Source organism: Desmodus rotundus, chromosome 7 (genome assembly GCF_022682495.2).
Source record: "Desmodus rotundus isolate HL8 chromosome 7, HLdesRot8A.1, whole genome shotgun sequence".
Taxonomy (NCBI): Eukaryota; Metazoa; Chordata; class Mammalia; order Chiroptera; family Phyllostomidae; genus Desmodus; species Desmodus rotundus.
In genome coordinates this window covers 38,292,793-38,320,058 of record NC_071393.1, presented here as the reverse complement: position 1 = coordinate 38,320,058, position 27,266 = coordinate 38,292,793, and the positions used below count along the sequence as shown (strand labels likewise).

The window sequence follows — 27,266 nt, the reverse complement described above, 5'->3', positions numbered from 1 at the left end:
CCTCCCTCTGGTAACCACCCTACTGTTGTCAGGGTCTGTGAGTTTCTGTTTTATATTCTCTAGAGATGGTTGAGTTTTGTTCTGTAAGGTAGTTACAGAACAAAAATTAACCTACTGGAGAAGCAGGTTAATCGTGTTGAGGCTTGTTTTTAGGCTTTTTAAGGGCAGGTCTAAATTAATGCTTATTCTATAACTAGAGTCGTAAGTTTATCTGTATCTGTTTTTTCCTGACAGTAAACATGAGGTTTCTGGGTCAGAGGCTGACTGGCCGCAGATGGGGCAGGGGTTTTCCTCGCTTCACCCCCCAGGGGGTTATTTCACGAGGGCAGATGTCACCCTACATGGAGGGGGGTGCATTTCTAGTACATGAGAGGAATTCAAAATTATTAATCTTGGAACTTAAAACGGAGCTACTTGCACAGTTGAACATCCTCCCCTCTGGAGAAGAAGAGAGGGAGGGGAAGAAAGAGAGGGAGAGAGAAAATTATCCTTCGGGATGTAAACAGACGGCTCCAGGCTTTATCACCTTTTGACGTGCAAACACAGCTCTGGGCGATAAATGTCTGTGTCATTCCAGAAGACTCTACTTAATCAGCATTTAATGAGATGCCATTTTTCCTTGCTCAGAAAGCCTGGGTCCTGCAGAAACATGGATGTCTTCACAGTGCTAGCAGACAGAGTAGCCCTACCCCTACGGCCTGACCTCTGTGGGGCCTCAGCTGTGTACCTGAGAGTTCAGTGCGGTCTCTTCACTGTATCCCGGTGGAACTCCAGTGTCTCCCAGCTCCAGTGGCCTGCAGGGTCTCTTTCATCCCACAGCCCCTCAGTAGTTACGTTCTGCTAGGCTTCCTGGAGTCGCAGCCTGTGTTGGTGTACCCTGACATTCAGCCAAATACTTACGAGACCCCAGTGCAGATTTCCAGAGTTTCTCCTCTGCACCGCGCCCTCAGCAGACCCCGACTGGGACCTCTGTTTCCTCCACACAGCGAGCGCCCCACCCTCTCTCGGAAGCCGCCTCCCCTCTCCGTGGTCTGGGGAGCACCCGTTCCAGAGCCGCTCCGTTTGGGAGCATGAGTCTGACCCTCTCTCTAACCAAAGGTGCGAGTTCCTTCTGCTCGCCTTCCAAATTGTCGTTCTGCATCATCTTTGCCATCTGCTTGTCTGGTCCTTAAAGAACATGAGTTTCCTTTACATCAACAATACTGTACTCCTGTATCTGAGAGCCAGCGATTTAAACTAGCCCTGAACTGGTAAATGTACCGTTTCTGTCCAAATCCATCCTGATACTTAAAATAAACAGTTTCGAAATGTGCTAACACATGTTCTTTAGATTCTTTAAACTTTACTCCTATATTATATTATTCGTTCAGAAAACTTCATGCTTTGTCTTTATTACTTTATCTCTTATAGAAATACCTTCAAAACTTATGATTTAATATATTCTAACCTTTATTGAAGAGGTTGAAGAAAGAATTAAACTGGAAAACTCTGGCTACTGAAAGATACTGTAATTGAGCACATATTTGTTATTTGTCAGAGTAAAAAGGGTTAAATTACCAGTGTCCTTTTTCATATGCACGCAATAAATATGTCTGCATAGCTTCATTTTTGAGTCCATGGCCAAGATTGAAGGATTGTATTATTCTCAAAAGGAAAATACTTTTTTCTGTTTGTGATGGAAAAAATACCTGTAATCTAAAAGCTGTGTTAAATCATTTAGGAATAACTATAAGGATTATATGTCTATATAAGCCGCTGATTTTTGATGTTTGAGGAGGTGATTGATAATCATACCCTTTCTCCTCTCTAATTTTTTATTCAATTGAAAGACACAGAAATCAGACAACTGGAATACAGAGTAGAACACAGGTTAGAAAGGCACCCACAATCGGGCTTTCCAGTGCGTCTCTCCTGAACTGGACTTTCAGCTCGCTGGCAGAGGAACTGGAACACTGAGAGCTACCTCTCTGGGGAAGTGGAGTTGAGGAGGACACTCCCCTCCCGGGCACTGTGTGGCCTGAAAGATAAAGGGCATCTAGGATCGTTATGCACGCGCTTCTCCAGTCTAGGAGTTTACTGTCTAGGAATTGTGTGCACGTGCGTAAAGAGGTCATTAGATGGGTTGAATTAGTTACTTTCTCCATATAAATTTTTAGTATTAAAGATGACATTTTTAAAGGGATAAAACTTGGTCAAGAAGGAAAATTATTGCCTGATGTTAAAAGTCACTAGACTTTTGTGGTTGAAAGAGGAGGCTTTTTCCCCCTTTAAGAAATCTTGCTTAAATCCAGGTGAGGAAGTTAGGAGTTGGGGTTCTCTGTCAGTCAGGAGGATTCTTCCGGGTTATTGTCTAAAAGGGAAGTGAATCAGGGAGACTTTCTTGTCCTGGGCACACAGAAAGATATTACAGCGACTTAATGATACACTTCCAAGGTACTTTACAGTGTAGTTCAAAACTGCTGACTAGTCTCTGGAAATTTTTCTTTTTGATAAAACTTCCTTCTTTTGTCTTTAAAAGAAATTGACAATGTGATTTGTAGTTGCCGTGTTAGAGACCATAGTGTTTAGGTTAGGACTATCCCAGGAAGCACTGGATAAATCTGTAAACCAGATTAATAATATTTCTCTGTAGTTCCTTTAGTCCTATCTTTGGGGTTTGCTTTTTACACTTCAGGGGCATTGGCTTGTGATTCTCCACGGTGACCAGCGTGAGGGATTGTGAGAGTGGCACCAGCGTGTCCCAGCTGCGCGAGGTCAGCACGAAGGGCTGGCTCTGGGGCATTCGGAGGGTGGTAGCGAGTCACCGGTCCTCCTCCTTCACATCCCTGACCACTTCATTAAAGTATCTTCTCCATCTCCTTCATGTGAAGGATTAAAAATTTCTTTCCAGTTGGTCGTAGAAGAACATTGATTATGCGTCTCTGTATGTAAAACACCAGTGACACCATTGTGGGAGTGATAAATAAACAGCTTCTGTTTTCTTCGAGTGTGTAATCTAATGACACCCGAAGACATGAGGGACAGACACACAAAACAAGCCAATCTGTAGCTCGTAGGAAAGCCACCAGCCCCTAGAATCACAGTCTGTCAGCTTAGCTACTCTGAAAGGAGCACTTCCTCTCTGCTGACCCCGGGAGAAAATTCCTGAAGAGCCTTGATATTTGAAATTGTGACCCTGGGCCAGCAGCGTCAGCGTCACCGGAGACCTTATTAGAAATCCAGACTCTCAAGCCTGCCCTCTCCCTACCAGGTCAGAGTTACCCTTTTTCAAAGATCCCCGGGTGAGGCAAATGTCCATCGCAGGCTGGCAGGCACCGCTGTGGAGGATTCTGACCATGCGCATTTAGGTCAGGTACCTACCCAGCTGGACCCGGTCATCTGGCCAGGGGCATATAGGGCACAGTGCATGTGCAAGCCTGGGACATATGTTCCCTATGCCCTCGGCCAGTGGGGGTGGGATCTCTTTGTGGATTGGGTTTGCTGCAGAAAAGAAGTGTTCTGTTACCAGGGAAAGGTGGCTGAGCAGGAAGACAATGATGGATATCCAGTGAACTGACTTCCTCTTTCATGCCTTAGCTCACAGTAACATGAGGGCTGCCTGTTGTTCACCAGCCCTTTCACTTTGGGTCACTGCATCCCGTTTCCTGGTGTGTGTGTTTGTGCATCCTACTCCCGGTCTCCCTCACCTCACAATGCCATCTGTCTGCTTGACCTACATATCAGAGGTTCTTGCTTCTTCCACAGTAGGGGTCTTCCTGTGTTTCCCGAGTTATCTTTCTTGAATGATAAAAGGATAAGCACACGCATGCGTGTGTCCAAGTCTGACCTCACTTCTTCGCACTCTTGGTAGAGCAGCTGTGCCTCACCCACTGCTCCTGTTCTACCCCAACGGCATTGACCCTCAGAGTCATGCCTTCTCTAGCTGTGAATGGCTAAAGATGCGTCTGCAAGTGCTAGAGGGACTCGTATTTTAGCCCTCGGTAATTATAACTCCTAGTGACTGCATTACAGACTTTTATGTACAGGGAAAGAGAAGGTTGTAACCCTTTACTGTTATTTCCTTCAATGCTCAGATTTTCCTGGATTTGTCAAACTGGCTCACAGGGCCTTCCTCGTCATTCTTTGAGCACTTCCTCATTTTCTGGCACAAGATGTTCCGGGATTGTCTTTTTTTAATTGTTGTTCAAGTACAGTTGTCTCCATTATCCCCCCACCACTCTCTGCCACCCCACCCTCGTTCTTACCCCCCTTTGGCTTTGTCCGTGCGTCCTTTATACATGTTCCTTGACAACCCTTCCTCTTTTTCCCATGTTATCCCCTTCCTCCTCCCCTCTGGCTTCTGCCACTTTGTTCTTTATTTCAATGTCTCTGGTTGTATTTTGCTTGCTTGGTTGTTTTGTTGATTAGGGTCCACTTATAGGTGAGATCACATGGTATTTGTCTTTCACCACCTGGCTTATTTCATTTAGCATAATGCTCTCCAGTTCCATCTATGCTGTCATGAAGGGTAGGAGCTCCTTCTTTCTTTTTGCTGTGTAGTATCCCATTGTGTAAATGTAGCACAGTTTTTTTATCTACTCATTTACTGATGGGTGCTTAGGTTGCTTCCAGCACTTGGCTATTGTAAATTGTGCTGCTATGAACATTGGGCTGCATAGGTTTTTTTGGATTGGTGTTTCAGGATTCTTAGGGTATAGTCCCAGCAGTAGAATTTCCAGGTCAAAAAGCAGCTCCATTTTTAGTTTTTTGAGGAAATTCTATACTGTTTTCCACAGTGGCTGCACCAGTCTGCATTCCCACCAACAGTGCACTAGGGTTCACTTTTCTCCACATCCTCGCCAGCACTTGTTGTTTGTTGATTTATTGATGGCCATTCTGACCGGTGTGAAGTGGTATCTCATAATCCCAGGATCATCTTTTGCAGTTATGATCTTTTTAGTGAAAAATGATGTTTAGAAACCAAGACTCTAGTGCTAGGTAGGTTGGGATGTCATTGCTTTTTGGCCTTCTCAATGGATAAAATTAGGAAATTTGTATGTATTACACCTCTTATCTATTTATCTGTCTGTGTATACTAAAAACCTTCATGAATTCAATAATGAAACCACCAGTTACAACCCAGCACTACACGGCTTTATTTTAGTCATTCACCACACTCCATTTTTATATTTGTAATTATTTTTACTGACATTGACTCGCCATTACATGAAATATATTTACCCAATCCTTAAATATAATGAAAATAGTTTCAGAATTTCTGACCCATACTTTGGTGGAAAGAAAAAGACTACTAACTCAGGTTCAATGTTTATTTACACTGTGGTTTATCCTTAGCCTAAGGTATATTATTAAAGAACTGTATTCAAAAGTTGCTTGGGTCAGTTTCTCCACTATTTTCAGTGTGATTACATTATTCATTTGAACAGTAAGATTTATTTGTTTCTGTTTGTATTCCATTTTTTATTTTGCCCCTTGCTATTATTTGATGTATTTATTTTTCCGTCTGTATAGCAATAACACGGTTCTGAAACTCAGAACCACACATAAAGGTATTCCTCAGAGATCTGTCACTTCCCCATTCCTTCTACCCCATTCCCAACCCCACTCCTTTCCATTCTGTTTACACCCTTCCCTCTACATAAGTTTCATCTTGTAAGTTTCTGGGTTTTTGTCCTCCTTGTGTGTTTTTGCTTTGTTTTGTTGCATACATCAGAAGGTAACATGTACTAGGGAGGAATGCCCACGTTTTTGCATGGCTTCAGTTTTTACATTAGAACCCTACTTGGAGGAATTTTCTTATTTTTTTCTTTTTTTTTTTTTTTTGCATAGAAAGCATTTGGTCAGAGTGTATGATTTTCTTAATGTGGTATTGAATTTTGTTTCCTAATATTTTACTTAAAACTTTGGAAATAATACCTGCAAGTGACTTTCATCTTGTCTTTTTCTCTTTTTTAAAAGTATTATTTTTATCAGGTTTAGGTGTCAGTGTTATACTTGCTCCATAAAAAGATCAGTAAGTATTCTGTAATTTTCAGTGCTCTGGACAATTTATGAAGCATTGCTACTACTCTGGTGTTTGAAGGTTTGGGAGAATTTCCCTGTGAACCCCTGAGTGTGTGTGTGTGTGTGTGTGTGTGTGTGTATGTGTTCAGATGGGTATCATATCCCTGATTCTTTGCAGACCAAGTGGGCTCTGTTTCAACTACTTAACTCTGTTTTTGTAGCACAAAAGCAGACAAAATCAATACATAAATGAATGAGATGGATTGTATTCCAGTAACACTTCATTAATGGATGCTGAAATACGGATTTTATATAATTTTTACATGTCATGACGTCATTCTTTAGAGTTTTTACAGCCATTTAAAAACATAGAGACTGTTTTTAGCTTATGGGACATACAAAACATGTAATTGATCACATTTGGCCCATGGGGTATAGTTTGCTAACAACGGGTCTTTCTGAACACTTTACGTTGGGCATCTCTCTTCTGTACAGCATAGCATTGCGTCTTGCTTTGTTAGCCAAACTGAAAATCTTTTACACTTCCAGCCAAGATGGGGCTGTAAGTAGATAACACTCTGCCTCCTCGCACAACAAAAAGAAGGACAACAAAAAATTAAAAAACAGAAAACCCCAGAACTGCCAGGAAATCGAATTGTATGGAAGTCCAACAACCAGGAGTTAAGAAAGAAACATTCATCCAGACCAGTAGGAGGGGCGGAGACGGGCAGCCACTATGGAGAGGAGTCATGGCAAGGCGGTAGCTGGGAACCAAGGGGTCCCATGTTTGCATGAAGATAAACCGGGAGGAACAACTAGGGAGCAAGACACACTGCACAACCCAGGGCTCCAAGGGAAATAAAGCCTCAAAACCTCTGACTGTAAAAATCTGTGGGGGTTGCAGCAGCAGGAGAAACTCCCAGCCTCATAGGAGAGTTCACTGGAGAGACCCACAGGGTCCTAGAACGTACACAAGCCCACCCACCTGGGAATCAGCACCAGAAGGGCCCAATTTGCTTGTGGGTAGTGGGGTAAGTGACTGAAAACCAGCTGAGAACCAAACAAGCAGCACTGTTCCCTCTCAGCCCCTTCACCACAGACAGCACCACAACACAGGGACCTGGGTTGTCCCACCCTGCTGAATAGTTAAGGCTCCTCCCCTTAAAACAAAGCAGGCTGCTGGAGACAAAAAAAAATTACAGCCCAAATGAAAGAACAAATCAAAGCTCCAGAAAAAAATAGAACTAAACAATGAAGAACTAGTCAACCTAACGAAGCAGAGTTCAAATCCCTGGTACTCAGGATGCTCACAGAAATGGTTGAGTATGGTAGCAAAATAGAGGAAAAAGTGAAGGCTATGCAAAGTGAAATAAAGAAAAATATACAGGGAACCAACAGTGAAAGGAAGGAAACCAGGACTCAGATCAACAATTTGGAATAGAAGGAAGAAGTAAACATTCAACCAGAACAGAATGAAGATACAAGAATTCAAAAAAAATGAGGAGAGGCTTAGGAACCTCCAGGACAATTTTAAGTGTTCCAACATCTGAATCATAGGGGTGCCAGAAGGAGAACAGGAAGAGCAAGAAATTGAAAACTTATTTGAACAAATAATGAAGGAGAACTTCCCCAATCTGGTGAAGGAAATAGACTTCCAGGAAGTCCAGGAAGCTCAGAGAGTCCCAAAGAAGTTGGACCCAAGGAGGAACACATCAAGGCACATCATAATTACATTATCCAAGATTAAAGAGAAGGAGAGAATCTTAAAAGCAGCAAGAGAAAAGGAGACAGTTCCCTACAAAAGAATTCCCATAAGACTGTCAGCTGATTTCTCAAAAGAGACCTTACAGGCAAGAAAGGGCTGGAAAGAAGTATTTGAAGTCATGAAAGGCAAGGACCTACATCCAAGATGACTCTGTCCCGCAAAGCTATCATTTAGAATGGAAGGGCAGATAAAGTGTTTCCCAGATAAGGTCAAGTTAAAGAAGTTCATCATCACCAAGCCTTTATTATATGAAATGTTAAAGGGACTTATCTAAGAAATAGAAGAAAATAAAAAACTATGAACAGTAAAATGACAACCAACTCACAACTGTTAACAACCAAACCTAAAAAAAAAAACAAAAACAAACTAAGCAAACAGCAGGAACAGAATCACAGAAATGGAGATCACATGGAGGGTTATCAGCATGGGAGCTGGAGGGGAAGAGAGGGGGGAAAGGTACAGAGAACAAGTAGCATAAATGGTAGATACAAAATAGACAGGGGGAGGGTAAGAATAGTACAGAAAATGGAGAAGTCAGTGAACTTACATGTACGACCCATGGACATGAACTGAGGGAGGGGATGTTGGAGGGTGAGGGGGTGCATGGAGGAGGGGGAAAAAGGGGAGGAGTAAAGATAGGGGCAACTGTGATAGCATAATCAATATACTTTTAAAAAAAGGTTAAATAAATTATGGTTTATCTGTAAAAACCAAAAGAAGCAAGATATGGAGCAAAGGAAGTCAGATTCAAATGATGGCATTATGATTTCATTTACATGAAGTTCAAAATCAGGCAAAACTTACCTGTCGTGTTGGAATTGGGAGAGTGGTTACTGTGGAGAGGAGTAATGGCTGTAAGGGGACACAAGGTGGTAGTATTGGGGTACAGTAATGTTTGGCTTCTTAACCTGCTGTTGTTTACATGGGTGTGTTCAGTTTGTGCAAAGTTGAGCTGTGCACTTAATGATTTGTGCGCTTTTCTGTATAGGATATGTTGATTAAAAGTTCAAATAAAACTGTAAAACCGTCAATAGGAGTAAGTTCCTCCAAGTAACAAAGTTGTTTCAAGACAGAATGTCCTTCCATTAACTGTGAAGGAGGAATTTGGTCTGCAGTCGCCTGTGGAGCCTCCTTGTTCTGACTGGACCAGGTCAGTGCTGGGGCCTCTGGTAGCTTGAGATGGACCGTGTTGGGAGTATCTACACTGTGGGGCTTGTTGTTTCCCAGAGAGCAGCTTGCCCTGTATCATACTGAATTTAGATCTCTTTGCTCACAGGATATGTGACTTGCTTCATAGCCAGTGTATTTATTAGACAGTTAATATAAAGTTGAAAGAGGCTACAATGAGCATGCTTTTTAGAGTTATCCTTCTCACAGTTTGAGACTGCATAGAACCCTTTTTTGTTTCTGTAAATTTAAGGAGGCTTATTTGCATTCACATATCAATTCAGCAAGAGAAAATATGTCCTTAAAAACTGTATCACTTCAAATTTGGTTTTAATGTCACAAATTAGCATTACAGGAACATTATACCACATCTTAAAATCTACCCTTAATAATTAGAGTCCTTGCAAATCACCAGAGACTGAAGCTATCTTGCTTTTTTTCTTTTTACTGCTAGAAAAAGATCGTTGTAACTTGCAGTAAGCCAGTAGAGTTATCGCCTGCATTTCTGAGACACCCACCTCTGCTGGTGTCTTCTGTCAGCCAGATGCATACGGACATAATAGATGTTCAATTGTGAGCGACATCGTTGTAACAAAAGGCGCCTAAAGGGATTTTTCTTTATTACATCTGTTTAACTCTTATGTCTCTATCTCCTCCTTTCCACTTTTTTTTCTATCAGTATCTGCAGTCTTCTATTTATTTCTGTCTGTATCACTTAGCTTTTCAAATACTAAGATGTTTGAACATTGCGATGGATGGATTAAACTATTTTAATACTTTCCTTTTAAGTATAAGACAGCAGGCTCAGCCCTGGCAGGGATGGCTCAGTTGGTTGGAGCATCATCTTGTAGACCGAAAAGTTGTGGGTTCGAGCTCCAGTCAGGGTACATACCCGGGTTGCGGGTTAGGTCCCTGGTCCGGGTGCATATGAGAAGGCAGCCAATCCGTGTTTCTCACATTGATGATGCTTCTCTCTCTCTTTTTCTCTCTCCCTCTCTCTCAAAGCAATGAAAAAATGTCCTTGGGCGAGGATAGATATTTAAAAAAAAAAGGACAACAGGCCCAAAGTGGAGTTACTAATGCTAAGCTCCACATCACCAAACCGAGACTTAATTACAGTTTTCGCTTTCCCAGAAATGGAATCTTAAATCTTAAATCAGGGCTCGCCTGATCAGAAGCACTAGTTAGGTAATCTGCCTGATAAACCCCTGCGGTTCCCCAAAGGAAAGTAGCTTTGCAGTAACCAACTCGCTTGTTTGCTAAGTATAACTAACATTTTCCTGCTCCCTTCTTGCTATTATAGCCTAATAGTCTTTCATTTTGTACAGCTCCATGGAGCCCTTATCTGCTAAATTGGATGCTGCCTGATTCAAATTGATTTTTGCTCAGATAAACTCTTTAAATTTTTAATGTGCCTCAGTTTATCTTTTAACATTCCCCAAAAGGAGTTTGGAGATCTTCCTTATTCATGTGAAAAAAAAAATTAGTTTCTCAACCATATTTTTCCTTCGTGACAAAAAATGACTTATTAGGTGTCATTAAAAATTTTTAAATTGTTTTATTTTCTAAGAATTCCCACTACCATCATGCACTAAAAAGAACTATAGTGACTAACAGTGATTAAAAGTGTATCAGTATAGCCCTGGTCGGGTGGCTCCATTGGTGGAACATCATCCCATACACCCAAAAGTTCAGGAGTTCAATTTCCTGGTCAGGGCACACACCTAGCACACACCTAGCACACACCTGGGTTGCAGTTCGATCCCCAGTCAGAGCACGTATGGGAGGCAACCAATGGATGTGTCTCTCACGTCGATGTTTCTCTCTCTCCCTCTTTCCCTTTATCTCTCTCTAAAATCAATGAACTTATCTTTGGGAGAGGATTAAAAAATGTATCAATATAGATGGCTGCTTGTTATGGAGCGCTGAAAGGAGAGAAACAGGGAAGTGAAAGAAAATGTAAAAGGGAGGGAAATATGTATATATAGAGAGAGAGAAAATATGTTCTGCTTGCTGTAATGTATAAACTGATTATTGGGTTCGGCTGTTGTTAACTAGTTCCTTTTTTCTTTTTTTAAATCCTCACCCAAGGATATGTTCATTGATTTTAGGGAGAGAGGAAGGGAGAGAAACATCGGTGTGAGAGAAACATTGATTAGTTGCTCCCAGACCAGGGATGGAACCCGCAGCCTAGGTACGTGTCCTGACCGGGAGTCAAACCCACCACCTCTTGGTGTACCAGCGCATGCTCCGACCAACTGACCAACCTCGCCAGGGCTGCTCCATTTTTTAATAAAGTTCCCCATCTTTTCACCAAAATATTTCAGCAATCATTGATGATCATTATATCTGGATCCATTATCTCATTAGGGGTTACAAAATGATGGTATTCTATGATTCTTCTATAAAGAAAACATTTATTATCTTTTTACTCCAAAGAACAGTTTGTACAGGAAAGGTGGGCTTGATTTCCTTCATCTCCATGCATTGCCTTTCACTTTTTGATCTTAATTGATTTTTTTATCTCTAGAAGTTGTCTTTTAGATTGTTGATTTTTACTCATATATTCAAACTTGTTTTATTTGTTGAAATATGCTATAGTTCTTTTTATATTCTGTGTTTGATATGTTTGATAATCCCATTATATGAAGAAATTTGAGCTAATCTGACCATGTCATCTGTTGTTTCTGCTAGCTGTCGATCAGAGTGCTTTATTTCCTTTTGAACTGTGAGCTGGTTTTTTTTTTCCCCTTTGGTGCCTTACCTTTGGAAATTCTGTGGAGGTTTTATGAAGGTAAATTCCTCCATAGAGGAGTTTCACTTGTCTCTATCATGTGTCTATAGGTGTGACCGGCCTGAGAGCTCTTCAAAAAAAAGTCAGTTCTCCTATTGAAATATTTTAGATCATCCATTTAGGCTTCAAATTGTGTTTTGTGATTATAAATAATCAAGGAAGAATTTTCTTCTGCTTGTACTTGGCCCCAGATTTTGAGATAGGCAATATTTTGGGGGTAGTAAGAAAGTTTTAAAGTAATTCATCCTGTGTTGAGTGTCTAGCCATTGGTGTCTCAGATTTAGGGACAACTCTCCAACTTGGGTGGCCCCTGGGAGTTGTCTTTGGTCCCTTGGCCTTGAAGATCACTTAAGCCAAAGCTCAAGTCCATTAGGTTTAGTAAACACCTTCAAAGCAAAAAGGTCAGTTTCCACATTTTGCTTGCCTCTCTGACTGCCCACATTTCCTTTTTTTTTTTTTATGGCCTATGTATTTCTCATCTCTTAGCAGGTTACTAATGCATTTAATTTTTAAAATATATTTTATCTACCATTTTTACTTGTTTTTTGCAAGGACCTCAGTTCACAGACTCAGCTTATTTTATCAAAAGTACACACACCATTCTGTGCTCTTTTCTGTAACTGTACTTCATTCTTCAGTACTGACATACATAGTTTATAGATCTCTCTGATTGTTTTGTGCTCGTCAGTTGTGCGTATTTCAGTCCTGTTGAGCACGCTGAATTCTGTGTCATTTCACTTAGTAACTATTCAGTAAAATTCTCACTGATCTGCATAGAAATAAGGAAACTTTTTATTAAGATTATTTCAGAGTACATGGTACTTTATTTATATGAAGGACTGAAACCCCGTTTTCTAAAGTACCTAACTTACTTTTGGGGGAGGACTTCCCAAATAGAGAAATTTAGCTAATATTTGGGAATTCTTAAATAGCTCTGTCGTATACATACATATCTGGGAATTTTATCTTTCCTTTGTACTTTATCAAGTAAGGATAAAATGGTCTAAAAGTACTTCCTTTTCCTTTTGAGATGAGTGTGGTCAGGAGGGAGGACTGTCCCCCTGAAGGTTCTGCAGCAGATCCGAAGCAGATGTGGCCTTGGGAGGAGGCTGCTGGGGAGAACAAGTGTATGAGTAATCTGGAAAGAGATTAAAGTCAGATTCTGAGTTAATGTCAGCCTTTGGCCCACAGCTTTTCCATTCGTGGTACTCGGAAGAGGCAAGCAACTGAGTGTTCTTAAAAGGAGAGAGAGACTGTTCTGAGGAGTAGCACTACTTCACTATGACTACTGCTCTCTTTCCAGGGGTGTTTTGGGTTTTTTTTAAAATAATTTGATTTTGATTTTGTCTGGTTAGGCAGGTTATAACCCTTCATTAGGCTGTATTTGTACTTTAAAAGCATTGTTTTGTTTGATTAGAGAATGTTTTTAAAATCATGTGCATTTCTAGGAATGTCTGGCATGTTTATTGGTCAAATGTCTTGCAGGTGGAAATAAAATTTTGTGAGGAATCTCGTGGATCAAATACAGATTTATTTTTACTTTAGTAAAACTATTCAAAGCATAAAGACTTCAGTCGGGGTGTCAGTATTAGCAGCTGATCTGGGAAGAGTTGCTGGGGTAGCGCCCGCTGGGGACTGCCGCAACTTTCCCGTTGCCGGCGCCTCCTTTGGCCGAGCTTGAATTATTCTAATCACAGTGTCCCCACTTGCTTAAAAACCTTTGAAGAGCCTTTGCCGTTCCCATTACGAATCGTCGATTTCCGAGTAAGAGGTTGATTGGTTCACAGTGGCAACGGACTTGATAATAATTGTATGTCACTTAGCAGATAGGCAGGGTGCATGGAGTAGCAGATATGTGGAGGGAAGATGATGAGTTAGTTCACTTAACATTTGCTTTGTGTTTTAGTTTTGAAATGATCAGAATCATTTTTATTTGATTTAAGCTTTATGTTAACAACTACAGGGCAGGAGAGAAGCATCTTTTAAACATCTGTCTCAAACACCAGAAACTGTTCTGAGATGTTTGATATTGAAAAAAAAATTTGTGTTAATGCTAGGTGGGAAAAACATTACAATGTCCATTGTATTTACATTTGAGGAGATTAAGTTTAATTCATGAACTCTCATTTTTGTCTACATGTACCATCCTTTCAAAAATACATTCCTACGATTATTTAAGCATGTCTCAGAAACCACAATATACATATAAATCATGAGTTTACCTTTTAGATTGGTAAAGGTAAGCTCTGAAGTAAAATACTTGATTGCAGAATATTTCTTTACCTTGAATGAGAGCAAAATACACTAGAAATATTTTTAAATGACAAGAAAAAACTTACTTCTTGTTGAAGACCTTGCCTCAACCTTAATTGTCAACACACAGGGTGTTTTCACTGGTAGGTAGGAAATTTTTTACACATAGGTAGGATATAGAGCATTTCCTACCTTTTCTTACCACAGGAAGAAGAGTTATTAAATATAGTGCCTGGGTAAAGCACTTTTAGGCCTAAGTGTTACAGTAGTTATTTGAATAGTCATTGAATGAGGATCACTCTAATAGAAGTGAGTTTTACCAACCTGCTCTGGGGTATTAGTTAGAAAAGGGATTATTCCCTTCTTTAAAAAACAGTGACTGTCTCAATCAAAATTTCGGCAAGTTACTTTGTAGAGATCAACACATGGATGCTGAAGTTTATATGGAAAAGCGAAGACCTAGATTAGAGACGCAGGGAACAAAGTTGGAGGATTCACACTAGCCTACCGCGTAAAGGTGCGGTAATCAGGGCAGGGCGGTATTGGTGAACGAATAGACACGTATATCAGTGGGACAGAGCAGAGGCCCGGAAATAGACTTACACAAATATGGTCAAATGATCTTTGACAGAAGAGCAAAGTCAGTTCAATAGAGAAAGAACAGTCTTTCCAATACATGGTACCAGAACAATTCAATATTCATATAAAACATGAATCTAGACACATCTTACACCTTTCGCATAAGTAACTCAAAATCTATCATAGGCCTCAATGCAAAACACAAAACTATAAAACTTCTAAAAGAAAATCTAGAAAACCTTGGGTTTGGTGCAGTATTTATAGTGCAACACCAAAAGTGTGATCCAGGAAAGAGAGAGTTGGTTAGTTGACATCATGAAAGTTAAAATCTGCCCTTTGAAAGACACTATTTAAAAAACGAAAAAGGCCCCGGTTGGCACGGCTTAGTTGGTTGTGCATTGTCCCCAAAGCCAAAGACGGCCAGTTCGATTCCCACCCTGTCGGGGCACATGCCTGGGTTGTGGGCCGGTGCCTGGTTGGGACACATGAGAGGCAACTGATCAGTGTTTCTCTCCCTCTCCTTCTCCCTCCCTTCCCCTCTCTCTAAAAATAAATAAATAAAATCTTTTTTAAAAGAATGAAAAGACAAATCACAGACTGGGAGAAGTATTTACACAACATATCTGGTAGGAGTCATATCCATTATATATACAAAACTCTTACAATTCAACAACAAAAGACAAAGAAACCCATTAAAAATGGGCACAGGACCTGAAAACAGAGAGAAGAGGCACAGATGGAAGTATGCAGATCTTTGTCCTCAGTACCGTCTCCAGTACAAGGGACGTGGCTCCTTGGAGAGACGGCTGATTCTAGGCCTGGGGTAGGAAGTAGGAGTCTGGAGAATTTTGTGTGCCAGAAAGTAAGGAAGCACCAAAAAAAATATCCACATCCACATTAATGGTGGAAGTATGTCCAAGGGACACACTGAAAAAGTTTCTGGTACCAAAGCCGGAACAATTTAAGTAAAATAGTATTGGATTATAACGCAGAGTATAAAATAAATATTCATGCATCCAAACTCATATAAATAAATAAGTGGCAGGGAAAAAATCCCTCCTAGGATGAAGAATTTCCAATAATTTATGTAGATGCTGCCCTCACGGAGGGGAAACTGAACTTCCCACCCCCTAAGTATGGGCTGCCCATAATGACTTCCTTCCAAAGAATTCAGGGGAAGGAAGAGCAACTTTACATTGGAGAAGCCTGAAAAACAGCCTCCGCCACGCGATCAGGTTCAACATCAACAGCGATGTTATGTTAGTCACTAGTGTGTACCTTAACCCTAGTCTAATCACTAGAAAAACATCAGACCAGTCCCAGTAGAAGGGCATCCTACAAAATCACTGATGAGTAAGCCTCAAAACTGTCCAGGTCATCAATACCAAGGGAAGTCGGAGAAGCTGTCGCAGCTAAAAGGAGCCCGAGGAGACGTGACAGCTAAGTGTAACGTGGTGTGCTGGCTGGGATCCTGGAACAGAACAAGGAGAGTGGGTAAAGACTAAGGAAATCTGGATAAAATATGGGCTTGGGTTAGTGAGAATGTATTGATATTAGTCCATACTTGTGAAAATGTGCTATACTAATGTAAGATGTTAGTAATAGGGGGAACTGGGTGGAGAGTATGTGGGAACTGTACCATCATCTAATTTTTCTGTGAATCTAACTGTTCTGTTAAATCAAAGGACTCTTTGAAGGTCTCGCAATAACCCAGTGTTTTCTGTCTCTGCAGTTTTGAGAGTGTTTGCTGCCTCGCTGACTCTACCTCTCTCTCGGACATCACTTTTGATGGCAACCCTATAGCTCAAGAGTCATGGTACAAACATACCGTCCTTCAGAACATGCAGCAGCTGCGCCAGCTGGATATGAAGAGGGTCACGGTGAGGTGCTGCCCTGGGGCTCGCTAGGCCGCTGTCCTCACTGCGCAGGAGGGAGTCGGGATGCGTGCGCTCTGCTTGATAGTGAGCTAGGGATTATCATAAATGTAATTACGGTACAGTTCATGATTGTAATCATAGATTTTTCTTCACCACCCGCCAATGTCATTGAATAGGGCCCTTTAAATTCCTAGCCTTCTATTTAAATTAACCACTGTGCTTGTATTTTAATTCTTGCTTAGTACCTAACTAATAATTTACTTTGGAAGGGGTAAGAATTGCATTGATAATGGCCAAGAAGGTGGGTCCTGGAGCCAGACTGCTTACGTCTGAATCCTGGTTTGACTATTTTCTAAGTCATGCGACCTTCAGCGGTTTACTTAACCTTTCCGTACCTCATTCTCTCGAGGTAAAGCGGGGATCATAACTGTGTGTGTCACAGGCTGTTGTCAAGGGGAATGAAGTACTAGCCCTTGGAACATGACTCTGCCGGTTCTGATGTGAGCGTGAGTGACCAGCTGTGCTTACTCAGGTGCCAGTTAGCTCGCCTTGCCTGCCTCGCCACGCCTGCAGTTCTCACCTCTCCCTCAGCGACAGGTGGGCAGCGCGGGGGCTGGCAGGTAGTCATGTGCCCACTCATCGGTGAGTGCCAGGGGCCTGGTAGGGCTCTGCGTGGGGGCTCGGCTTTGTCCTCTCCGTTTGCTCAGACTGTACCGTCAGCGCCGTTCGGACTTGCCCTTGTCTCCAGGCCTTTCCTAGGTGAGCACCTCGGGTACTTCTCATTGCTCTTGCCAATAAGGTCGAGGTGAGTGGGGTACGAGGTGAAGCCAACCCCTTTATATAAATTAGTACTTAATTATATATTGTTTCTTACAGTGGATTTATGTCATACTTGTCTACCCAACTAACGTCCTAACGGGCAGAAGCCTAACCCCTGAGGATGTTCTGTGCACGTTTCTCCTCTTCTGTCTCATCAGTGGTGGCAGCGTAGTGATGTTCAATAAAGACTTGTCGGTTGGGTGAGATTTACCTACTTCTGTGCCTTAAACAAAGGAGAGTAATACTGTGTGTAGCCATTGTCCTTGCACAGTCCATAGAGTGTGTTTGCTTGGGAAGGAAACGAGGGCAAATGTCCTGGGCAGGGAGCAGGGCGGCTTTCCCGCCGAACGCAGAGCAGCGTCCTTCACATCTGCCCTCCGCTGTTTGTTTCCGCCCGTAGAAACTCCGCAGTGGGAGCAGTCTCAGTGTACAGGAAAGGTGTACGTTCAGCACCAAGAGCTTTGTTCCTGAACCACTTGAGAGTGAGCTGCGCACTCCATTCCCCAACAGCTCCGAACTCTTCAGTGTATATTTCTTATAAGCAAAGACATTCTCCTGTGCAAACACAGTATAACCAGTGAAATCAGGAAATGAATATCGAGTAATTACTGGTGTTGAATCCTCACACCACATTCAATCTTACCAGTCACATCAACAAAATTTTATATAGCAAAGTGATCCAGTCTGAAATTATACATTTGCGGGGCCTAATAAAATATTAATACTTTTCTTCCCACCTTTTAAGTTCTTTTGGCTGGGCTAAAAACCAAATTAAAAAGATACAGATTAACAGGAGAAAATCAAACTTCACTATATGTGCATGGGGAATTCACATAGGCGTGATAATTACATGAAAATCCCGAAGACAGTGAGGCAACATTGGGTACATAAGGTATTTTTGGACAAAGGAGAAGGTGAGGAGATGGGGTATTAGATTTTAGAAATGAGAATGGGCAATTTACACTCGTGTGTAATTTGAAAAAGAGCAGAACACGCTCGGCAGACAAGTCCTTGCGAGGTGACTCAGAGGCGGTGGGCGTGGAGTGTCCGCCTGGCCGAGGCCTCTGTTTACAGCACTGAACTCAAATTAGGCAAAGGCAGCGTCCTCAGGCCTCCTTGCTGAAGCAGGTTTCTCTGTCTGAATCTCTTGGGTGGGAAATGGGTGAGGGTCAAAGGTTCTTTCTGAGTCTTTCATTTCTTAATAAACAGCCTGAAGTCAATATCCAAAAGAGCAGCTGCTCGGTGGCAGAGTCTGGGCCCTTCGCATGGCATGCAGGTGCGTTTTGCTACCGCGTCTCTGTGGCCGCCACCTTCCCGGCGCAGTCCCTCAGTCCTCCTTAACCTGCGTGGCTTTGGTGTTTCGGAAGATTACAGATCAGCTATTTTCTGGCATGACCTCAATCCAGGTTTTTTCATATTCCCGCAAGATTAATTTTTAGCTATAGATCTTGGGTATAAATGTCACGGAAGTGACTTTGCATTCTTCTTACTGCATCTGATGGGCAAGTGCTGTGTAATTTATATTTATCCCTTTATTGATGTTGTTCAATTAAGATGGTGTCTGCCTGGGTTCTCCATGGGAAGTTCCTGCTTTCTCTTTGTAATCCCGTTCCTCATAAACATTTCAGTTTATTCATTTATTCATGTTGGAGTTGTTGCCTGTGGAAATTAGGCTCTTCCACGGGATCACAAGGAAAGCATTCCAAGGACTCACCCACGGGAGACTGTGGTGTGGCAAGGATTATTCAGGTGCAACTCTGCCCCTTGGTTTCCAGGGTCCCATCTCCGTCTGTTCTGCCATGGAAAAAGTCCAACTGTGTCCTCAGCAAGGCTAAAACAAAGGCCAGTGTCCTGAGTTTCTGTTTCATATTAAAGCTCAGTCCTTCGGAGCCCACGCGGTCTGCTGTGGGCCCACATGGCTGCTAGACCCACATGGTTGTGTGTTCCCGGGTGACAGAGGAACGCATGAACGAACAGGTGCGTGCTGGTCACTGAGTGAGAGAGAGAGAGAGTGCTTCTTCATCCCCCTATAACCAGGAGCTTTTTCAAAGTAACAATCAACTCCCCAAGGTTTTGCAGGCTTTTGATGTGTCCACACCCCCTTTAGACTGACAGGCTGTGGGCTCCCTCCCTCTGCACCCCCACAGCAACCTGGTACTGTAGGCCAGACAGTGCCCCTGGGGAGACTTCCATGCTCCGGGGTTCAGGGTCCTCGGTGGCCGTCCCCTGGAGTGTGCGAATGAGCCCGTAAAGGCTGTAGCTGTCTGGCTAAGCAAGCCGGCTTATGCTCCGCAGTTTATTAAAGTCAGTGTCTAATTCCCTCTGTGCTCTGTCGTCTGAGTATCTAGCTAACTACTTGCAGGAACAGTGTGGACCATCACATTTAGTTTCACTTTCTGTTTATAATTTTTTAGCAATTTTAGTGTGAAACAATATACCTTTTTTTAGGCTTTCTGTAACTGGATTGGCAAAAAGGTTACATTGGAACACAGTCATGTTCATCCATTTATGTATTATCTATGTCCGTTTTGATATTACATTAGTAGAGCTGAATAGTTGCTCAAGAAACTATAAGGCCTACAAGCATAAAATATTTTCCATCTTGCTAGAAAAGTTCGTTCACTGACACGTGTTCTATAAGAATTTTTTCTGTTTAAAAGAATCTTAGTTAAATACGTAACTTACCATGTAAACCTTCTAGCTAGAGTAGATTACACAAATATTTAATGAACTTCTGTGAACTAGGGCTGTGATTCCCAAACTGTGTGCCAAAGATGCTGCAGTGAGCTCCCAGGGACACTGTGGAACACTTGTTATTTTTGAGGGAAATGCAGTGATTTATGGTATCTGTGAGACACTGAAAAACTTCTAGTTCCAGGTATTTTCCCATTTCAACATTAGATCACACTGCATTTCTCTCCCTGGCATCATATCTTTGCGAAGCTGAGTTTTCAGTGGTTACTGTGATAAAAGAAAAACCACGCCAGTGCCAACCAGTATGGAACAGGAAGCGATGGCGGCAGTGTCCAGTTGTTACGCTCAGCAGCTAGTCAGATATGAGCAAAAGATAAGGGAGCCAGGCGTCTGATTAAACTGGATTAACTAAGAAGTTACAGCTTCATGGACACCCTAGGGGACAGCACGTCCACCATCAAAGGGACAATCCTGGAGCAGGCAGGAAAGATAAGATTTACGTTCTCCCCAGGGAAACACCGGTCTGTTCCCATAGACTAATGGGAGGTGGGGGTGGGGAGAGTCAGCAAGGGAAAAATTCCCCTGCTGAGGCAAGTGCAGTAGAAGCCAGGTGGCGACCATAAAGGGGAGGAGTCTAGCCTGGGAAAAGACTGGATAGGATAAGGTCATGGAACCCAGAAGGTCCAGGAAAGGGATTGGATAGGAGGAGGGTCCAGCACAAGCTCACAAAGGATCAGGAAGATTGGTTAGTTTGAATGAAAGCTTGCTCTCCCCAAGCCCAAGGTAATATAATCAAAGATCAACAAAGGCCCAGGGGCATTCTCTTTCAGCAGCAGCCACCTGGCCCTGGGTGATGCAGCTCTGGGTGAGAAGGGCTGGACGGGAACCGAGACTGGGCTGGACTACTAGAGCCTTGGATGATAGGCTAATTCCACAGCAGCTTTGGGTCCTGGTCCTCCTCCGGGGCTGGACTTGTGCAGTGAGACAGCTGAGCCACATGGCCATGGATAAGGCAGTGCGGCAACCTCTACGGGGGCATCGCCGTCCTATGCGCCCTTCCATTAAATGTTGCCACTGTTGCTCAAATCCTCCTATGCGTGAGCCCCTCAGATTCTTTCCTCATGACTTTGGAAACCCATTTCCAGACTAGTCCAGCAGACCCGCCTTGGTCCTGGTCCACATCCAACAACACAATCGAATCACAATGTGTGAGAAGTTGTATAATGCCTTACAGGTGCGCATGTTCTATTGGTGAGTAATTGTGGTTATTTAGGAGTGGTATATTTCTTCTTTCAATTTACATGTGTTATATTTTTCAAATGGCTACCGAGTTGCTAGAGCATGAATATTTATTAAGTCGTTTCTTAACTACAGTAAACAGAGCTGTAGCACATTTCTTTTGACCTAGAGGTACTGTGGGAAAATTCCTGAGACATTCATTCTTGGTCACTTTGAACTGAAAAGTTTGTAGACAAGGGTCTGTGTTAGATACTAGAGATGATAAATCAGGATTTTGATTATAGTCTAGTGCAGAGGCAGTGATGCAGCCAGATTATAACCCAAATGACCAGGTAGATAAAGGTAGATTAATTGCTAGATATGTGTGTGTCACACACACAGCACAATCATATCAAAGAGCAAAGCACTCCTATGTCTACTGGAGAAATAGGCAAAGTTCCAAAGGAGCAAAATACTTGAGTCTTGAAGAATAGCCAAGGAGGAGGAGGATGCACCTCTGAAGAATGGTCCAGGGAGAGAGAAGGTGTGGAGGGGTGCCGAGAGAATGTAGCAACTGATAGCAGTTCAACGTGGCTGAGCGTGAGTGTACACCGGGGCGGGGGTGCGGGGGGGGGGGACTAGCAGGAGAAAGGGTGTCTGACAGGCAGGGACTGGGCTATGAAAGGCACTGGATGTTATAATAAAGAGATTGGCTTTTTGTTGTGAACATAATAAAAAGCCCTTGAAGAGTTTAAGGTAGTTTAACTGGAATTGCCTATGAGAAAGATTGTCTGTCTGTGTAGCAGCCCAGGGGATGAATTGGAGAGGAAGGGATGGGGATGAGGTGAGAGGCAGGGACATCACTCAGATCAGAGTGAGAGCTTCTGCGGTCCGAGCCGGGGACTTGGCAAGAGATAAGGTGGCGCTAAGAGAGAATACGAGTTGCTGGCTTCAGTACCTGTTGAGCTGTTATTATCTCTGTTAAGAACAATGGATTTTGGTCTGTAAAGCATAGAAATAAATATTAATAAGGTAAAAGTGAAGCCTAGGATAGGTGAATCAGTGGGTTTGAATTCAGACCATGATCTGTGTAGATAGGGGCTGGCAAACTTTTTCTGTAAAAGGGCCTGATTGTAAATATTTTAGGTTTTGGGAGCTATACAGGCTCCAGTGAAAACTACTCAACTCTGTCATGTAGTGTGAAAGCAGGTGTGTACAGTTCGTAAATGAATGAGCAAGGCTGTGTTCCAGTAAAACTTTATTTACAAAAGCAGGTGGCAGACTGGATTTGGCCTACAGGCTGATTTGGAGCGCTGGGTAAACAGCGAATGAATTGCTAAACCCACACTGAAAGCTCTTTCTGAGAAGCAGTGTTGAGTAGTAGAGGAGCTGAAGGGTAAGCGAGCTAATCTATCACAGGAGGAAAGAGTATAAATTCCACAAATTGTGGCAATAAACTTAATGTTGATTATGAAAGAAAACTGAATTAGATTTACTAACGAAAGATGGGTTGTAAATATTTAAGGAACTGATCACTAGGAGGCAGCATGAGTTCACTAAAAGCAATTCACACCAGTTGTTTTCCCAGTTTAGACGTAAGTAGCCCCTCTCAGAAGAGTGCGTAGAGAGTGTTTTGGTACTTAAGAAACGTATTTGACAAAGTCTCTTATGAGATTGCTTCCAGTAAATTGGGTGACAACACGGCTAAGTGGATTTGTGGTTTAGATCAAATGGATTAGATCCACGCTGATGCCACCTGCAGAAGAGCCTGCGCTGGCCTGCTCTGAGGCTTTGCCTCGGGCCCATTCTGTTCTCCATGTTTGTTCCATGACTGGATGACAGTATCTGTTTTATTCTGATAAAGTGTGTGAATGACAGAAACCGGAGAAGATGGAGATCCTGATATATTGGTTGATCAAATCAGAATCTAAAAGTAGCCCAGGGATCTAGAGCAGGTTTAGCAAAGTAGAGTCCGTGGGCCAAATCCGTTCTGCAGCCTGGGTTTGTACGGCTTTCAAGGGAAGAATGGTTTTTATATTTTAAAGCATTGTTTTTAAAAAGAAATGAAAAGCAGAATATGCAGTAGAGATCTTATGTGCTTCATAAAGCCTCAAATACTCATTATCTAGCCCTTACAGAAAAGTTTGCTAACCTCTAGTCTAGAAAAATAAGTAGAATCTAGCAAGCTAAAAAATAGATAAATTAAACATTCTGAATTGACTCCACAATACCAAATAAAACAATTCTCACCCCAAATGCAGAGACGAGAAAGAAAACTAGTCTTGGAATTGATATGTTTACATTGAGTTGTGAGATGTGATTGTTAGAAGTTAACATGGTTTTTAAAAAAAGACATTCGTTTATAGAAATAGAGGATCAAAAAAAAAATGGAGACAATAGTCTTTAATGATCAGACAAACTGGAGAACTGGAGTTTCCCAGAAAAGCTGGCATGATTTATTGACAAAGGAAGAAACATAAGGAGGACATTGCAGGTCTTCGGGTGTTTTCGTGACTGCCCAGGAAGAGAAGACGCATTTGGAAGGCTAAAACAGGGACCATTGTATAGGAAAACCTGGGAGGCAGAATCTTCTCCTGTTCATTTCTAAGGCAGTGTAGGCAGTATGTCCACAATTCTGAAACAGATACAATGTCTATACTTTTCACATGGAACCCACATTTAGTTGGCTTAAGAGGAACTTATTTATAATTTGCTCTCCAAAAAGTGGAATAGCCTGAGACTGAAGTGATGATATATGTGGTCACTATTACTGATGCTTACCAGTGCGTGCTGATTCTCGTCCTCTTTTTGACCTGTGGAAAGATGGTATTTCCTTTCCTCTTGCAGTTACATGTGTTCATGCAACTTGCTTTTGCCAGTGAAATGTGAGCAGAAGTAATGTATATAATTTCCAGGCGGAAGCATTTAAAAGCCAGTGTATGATTCCCACGCCTTTCTTCCGTGGTCGTCGTGGAGCATGTGATGGGTTGAAGACGCCATCAGACCACAACGTGCGGGAGCACAGAGCCACGGCTCGCAGGACAGGTGTAGTGCCCTCTGTGTGACCGAGAGGTGAACTTTCCTTACTGTAAGCCGGTGTGAGCTGTGAAGCTGTTGCAACGGCGTAACCCAGCCCATCCTGGCTTCGCCCCCTTGGTAGGTAACAGCTGAGTTCCCCGGCCCCTAGCAGTCAGGCGACAGGGCTGCCGGTTCGTGCACTCTGCCATGAACTGTGACCCCAGGAAATCAGTTTTCTCTGTAAACAAGACCGTTTGAATGAAAAATGTGGGCCGTCTTCTCTAGACAAAAACTGCGATTTTAGAGTCTGGTTTAACGCTTGACAGACTCGAAGAAACAATGTGTTTTCTAACTGTCTGTTCTGTCATTTTTAACTCTGTGGTTAAAAGCCCACCACACCAGTTACTTTTTCAGTTCCACACAGATTGCTGCCTGTATTAGGACCATTTTGTTTAGTTTGGAACAAAACTTCTCATATAGTATATGCATTGTTTCAAGGCCTTAATAATCTACTAACAGATAATCCAGGTTATCAAAACACCTATTAAATCACTGCACTTCTTAATTAATTTGAAATCATGCCTGTCTTCATGACAACCGAAATATGGAAAAACATTGATTTTTTTTTTTTTTTGGTCCCAACTACATCCCTTTCATTTGCTATATAAAGGATATGGCTTTTATCCCAGAAATTGAACTATTAACATGAAGATGCCAGAATTTCTGGTTTTTACTCTTACCAACAGATTTATAGCTTATCTTTAAAATTAGAGGTGTATTTTTGTTTCTAAGTTTAGTTACGCTATAATTTTTGGGCTGAAATACAGTCATCAGATATATAAATTCCTTAAAACACTCAGTATTTGAATTGATGTGGCATTTATCCAGTTTTCCTAGGCTGAGCTTTCCTTTTAAAGTCCTACTGCCTTTAATAGAAGCTCAGATTCTTTTAGAAAATCTGATGGAATCACCTCTTAAGTATGTGTAGTACGTGATCCGTACAGTTTCCAGTACTGTTTGAAATTGGCTCTTTAAATAACCAATCTGTTTCTAGTTCACATTTTATAGATGAGTCAACAATTGAACATCAGTGTAATTTGCTTTTTAAAAAGTTTGTTCTGAAATAGATTATACTTAGGAGGTACCAAATCAGTATTTACTAAACAGAAGAATTTAATTATTAATCCAGCTACTTTGTGAAGCTAGGAATAAAGGTTCTGAATTTTTTATTTAGTTTATTTTTCCTCATTACCTCTATTCAGCCTCACATTAAGAAAAACTAATTCCGTATTGTAAAAGACACTTTAAATTCACCAGAAATCACACTAAATTCCTGTTCCCTTTTAAACAACTAATTCATATGGCATATTACTACTGAATTTTAACCTCAACCTTTTCATCTGGTTAAAATCAGTAAAATACGTTTAGATATACCCTTATTATAAAAGAGACATCAAATTCCCTTTCTTATAAGACGTGGTTGCTGGGCCTGATTCTGGTTTTGTAACTAGCCGTGTGACCTCGTATAAATCGCTAAACTTCGCAGAGCTTCCATTTCCCTCTTCCTAAAAGTGGAGACTGCCAGTGGGTGCTTTTCTAGCTCCCTTTTTAACTCCGTAATAGTTTCTCTTTGTGCATGCTCAGTATATCCCTTTAGTGTGGGTCTTTCTTTGTCTTCAGGAGCATTTATAATGGCTTATCCTCTAGAATACATTTGACCTTCTTTAACTCTAATGTAACAGATAATCACAGGCGTACTGGTCAAGATAGGACAGAGTATGCTGCAGGAACGACTTCTCTAACCTCAGGGGAGGAAAGTACCAAAGCTTACTTCACGTTCATACAAACTGTCTGCCCATAGCATGCAGCCTGGGAACCTTGCCGTGCGTGGTCCTTATTCCAGGACCAGGCCTTCCCAGTGCCCACCGGCAGGGGCTTCGCAGAGTCTGTGGCAGAGGCCAGAGAGAGAATAGCTGTATCATACATTGTCTTTGAAAGCTTCCACCTAGAAATGAACACGTCACTTTTGTTCACATGGCATTGGCCAAGGCAAGTCAGAGACCACACCGGGCCCCAAGAGGGCCCAGAGTACTGTCTTACAGTGTGGTCTGGATGTGTGGGGACCGCTCTTAGGACTATTTATCATGTTTTAAATAAAATGACGACTTCTGGTGGGAGTATTAGTACTACCTTTACGGAGGGAAATTTGCACACATATCAAAAGCCCTAGAAATACTTCTGTCGTTTTATTTAGCAGTTCTAGTTTTGGGTAATTAATGAACAAATACATAAAGATGTATATACAATAATTCACTCCTGAAATATGTAATTATTAAATATCTACTGTGTGCTTGGAGTTGGCACGGTGTGTACCTTTATGGAACATTTTGGGGTGGGAGAGGGGAGTAGTGCCACGCGTAATTCGAGTGGAACCGGTTAAGTGTCGGGGAAGGGAAGTGTAAGGTAGTATGAAAGCATGCAGGGAAATTTCTTCTGACCTGCTTTTCAGTCATTTGATTCTCTGTTCAGTGGTGTAAAATCTACTCTGCCACCTCCTCCATTTAATTTTTCATTTCAGTGTTTGTAAATTTTTATTCTTAAAAGAGTTCTCCTTCAAATGTGTTAGATTATTTCTTATAGTTTCCTATCTCTGAAGATATTTTGAAGTTTGTCTTTTATGATGAAATTGTTTTTGCAAATTGTGACATAATTTTAATGCCTACAAATCTTTTGATAATAAAAATTAAAAGTTACATGGTTATAATTCACTCCGCTAAACTGTGACAGTATTCGGGGGAAAGCAGAATCAAGGTTGTGTGTACAGATTGCAACCTTTAAAACTTGTTCATGGTGAATATTGTGATATTAATTAGTTTCTTTCTCCTCCTTACCTTTTTTCAGCCTTACGTAAGAATAACTATATTCCATACAGAAATGATAAGATTTGATTGAGTAAGGGTGTTCAGATTAGGACTGATTTTTTAAAATTTTCTAAACTGTCGGCACTGGCTGGTGTGGCCTAGTGGATGGAGCACTGGCCTGCGAACCAAAGGGTCACCAGTTTGGTTCCCCGTCAGGG

The 27,266-nt window shown here is 41.9% G+C and overlaps 1 protein-coding gene across 1 annotated transcript in view; it reads left to right on the top strand.

Moving 5' to 3' along the window:
- LRRC49 (leucine rich repeat containing 49) overlaps positions 1-27,266 on the top strand; it is a 146,087-nt gene that overhangs the window by 70,211 nt on the left and 48,610 nt on the right. The window contains exon 9 of the mRNA XM_024557498.4: positions 16,294-16,441. Coding sequence (XP_024413266.2) covers positions 16,294-16,441 — 148 coding nt within the window. The remainder of the gene's footprint in view (positions 1-16,293; positions 16,442-27,266) is intronic.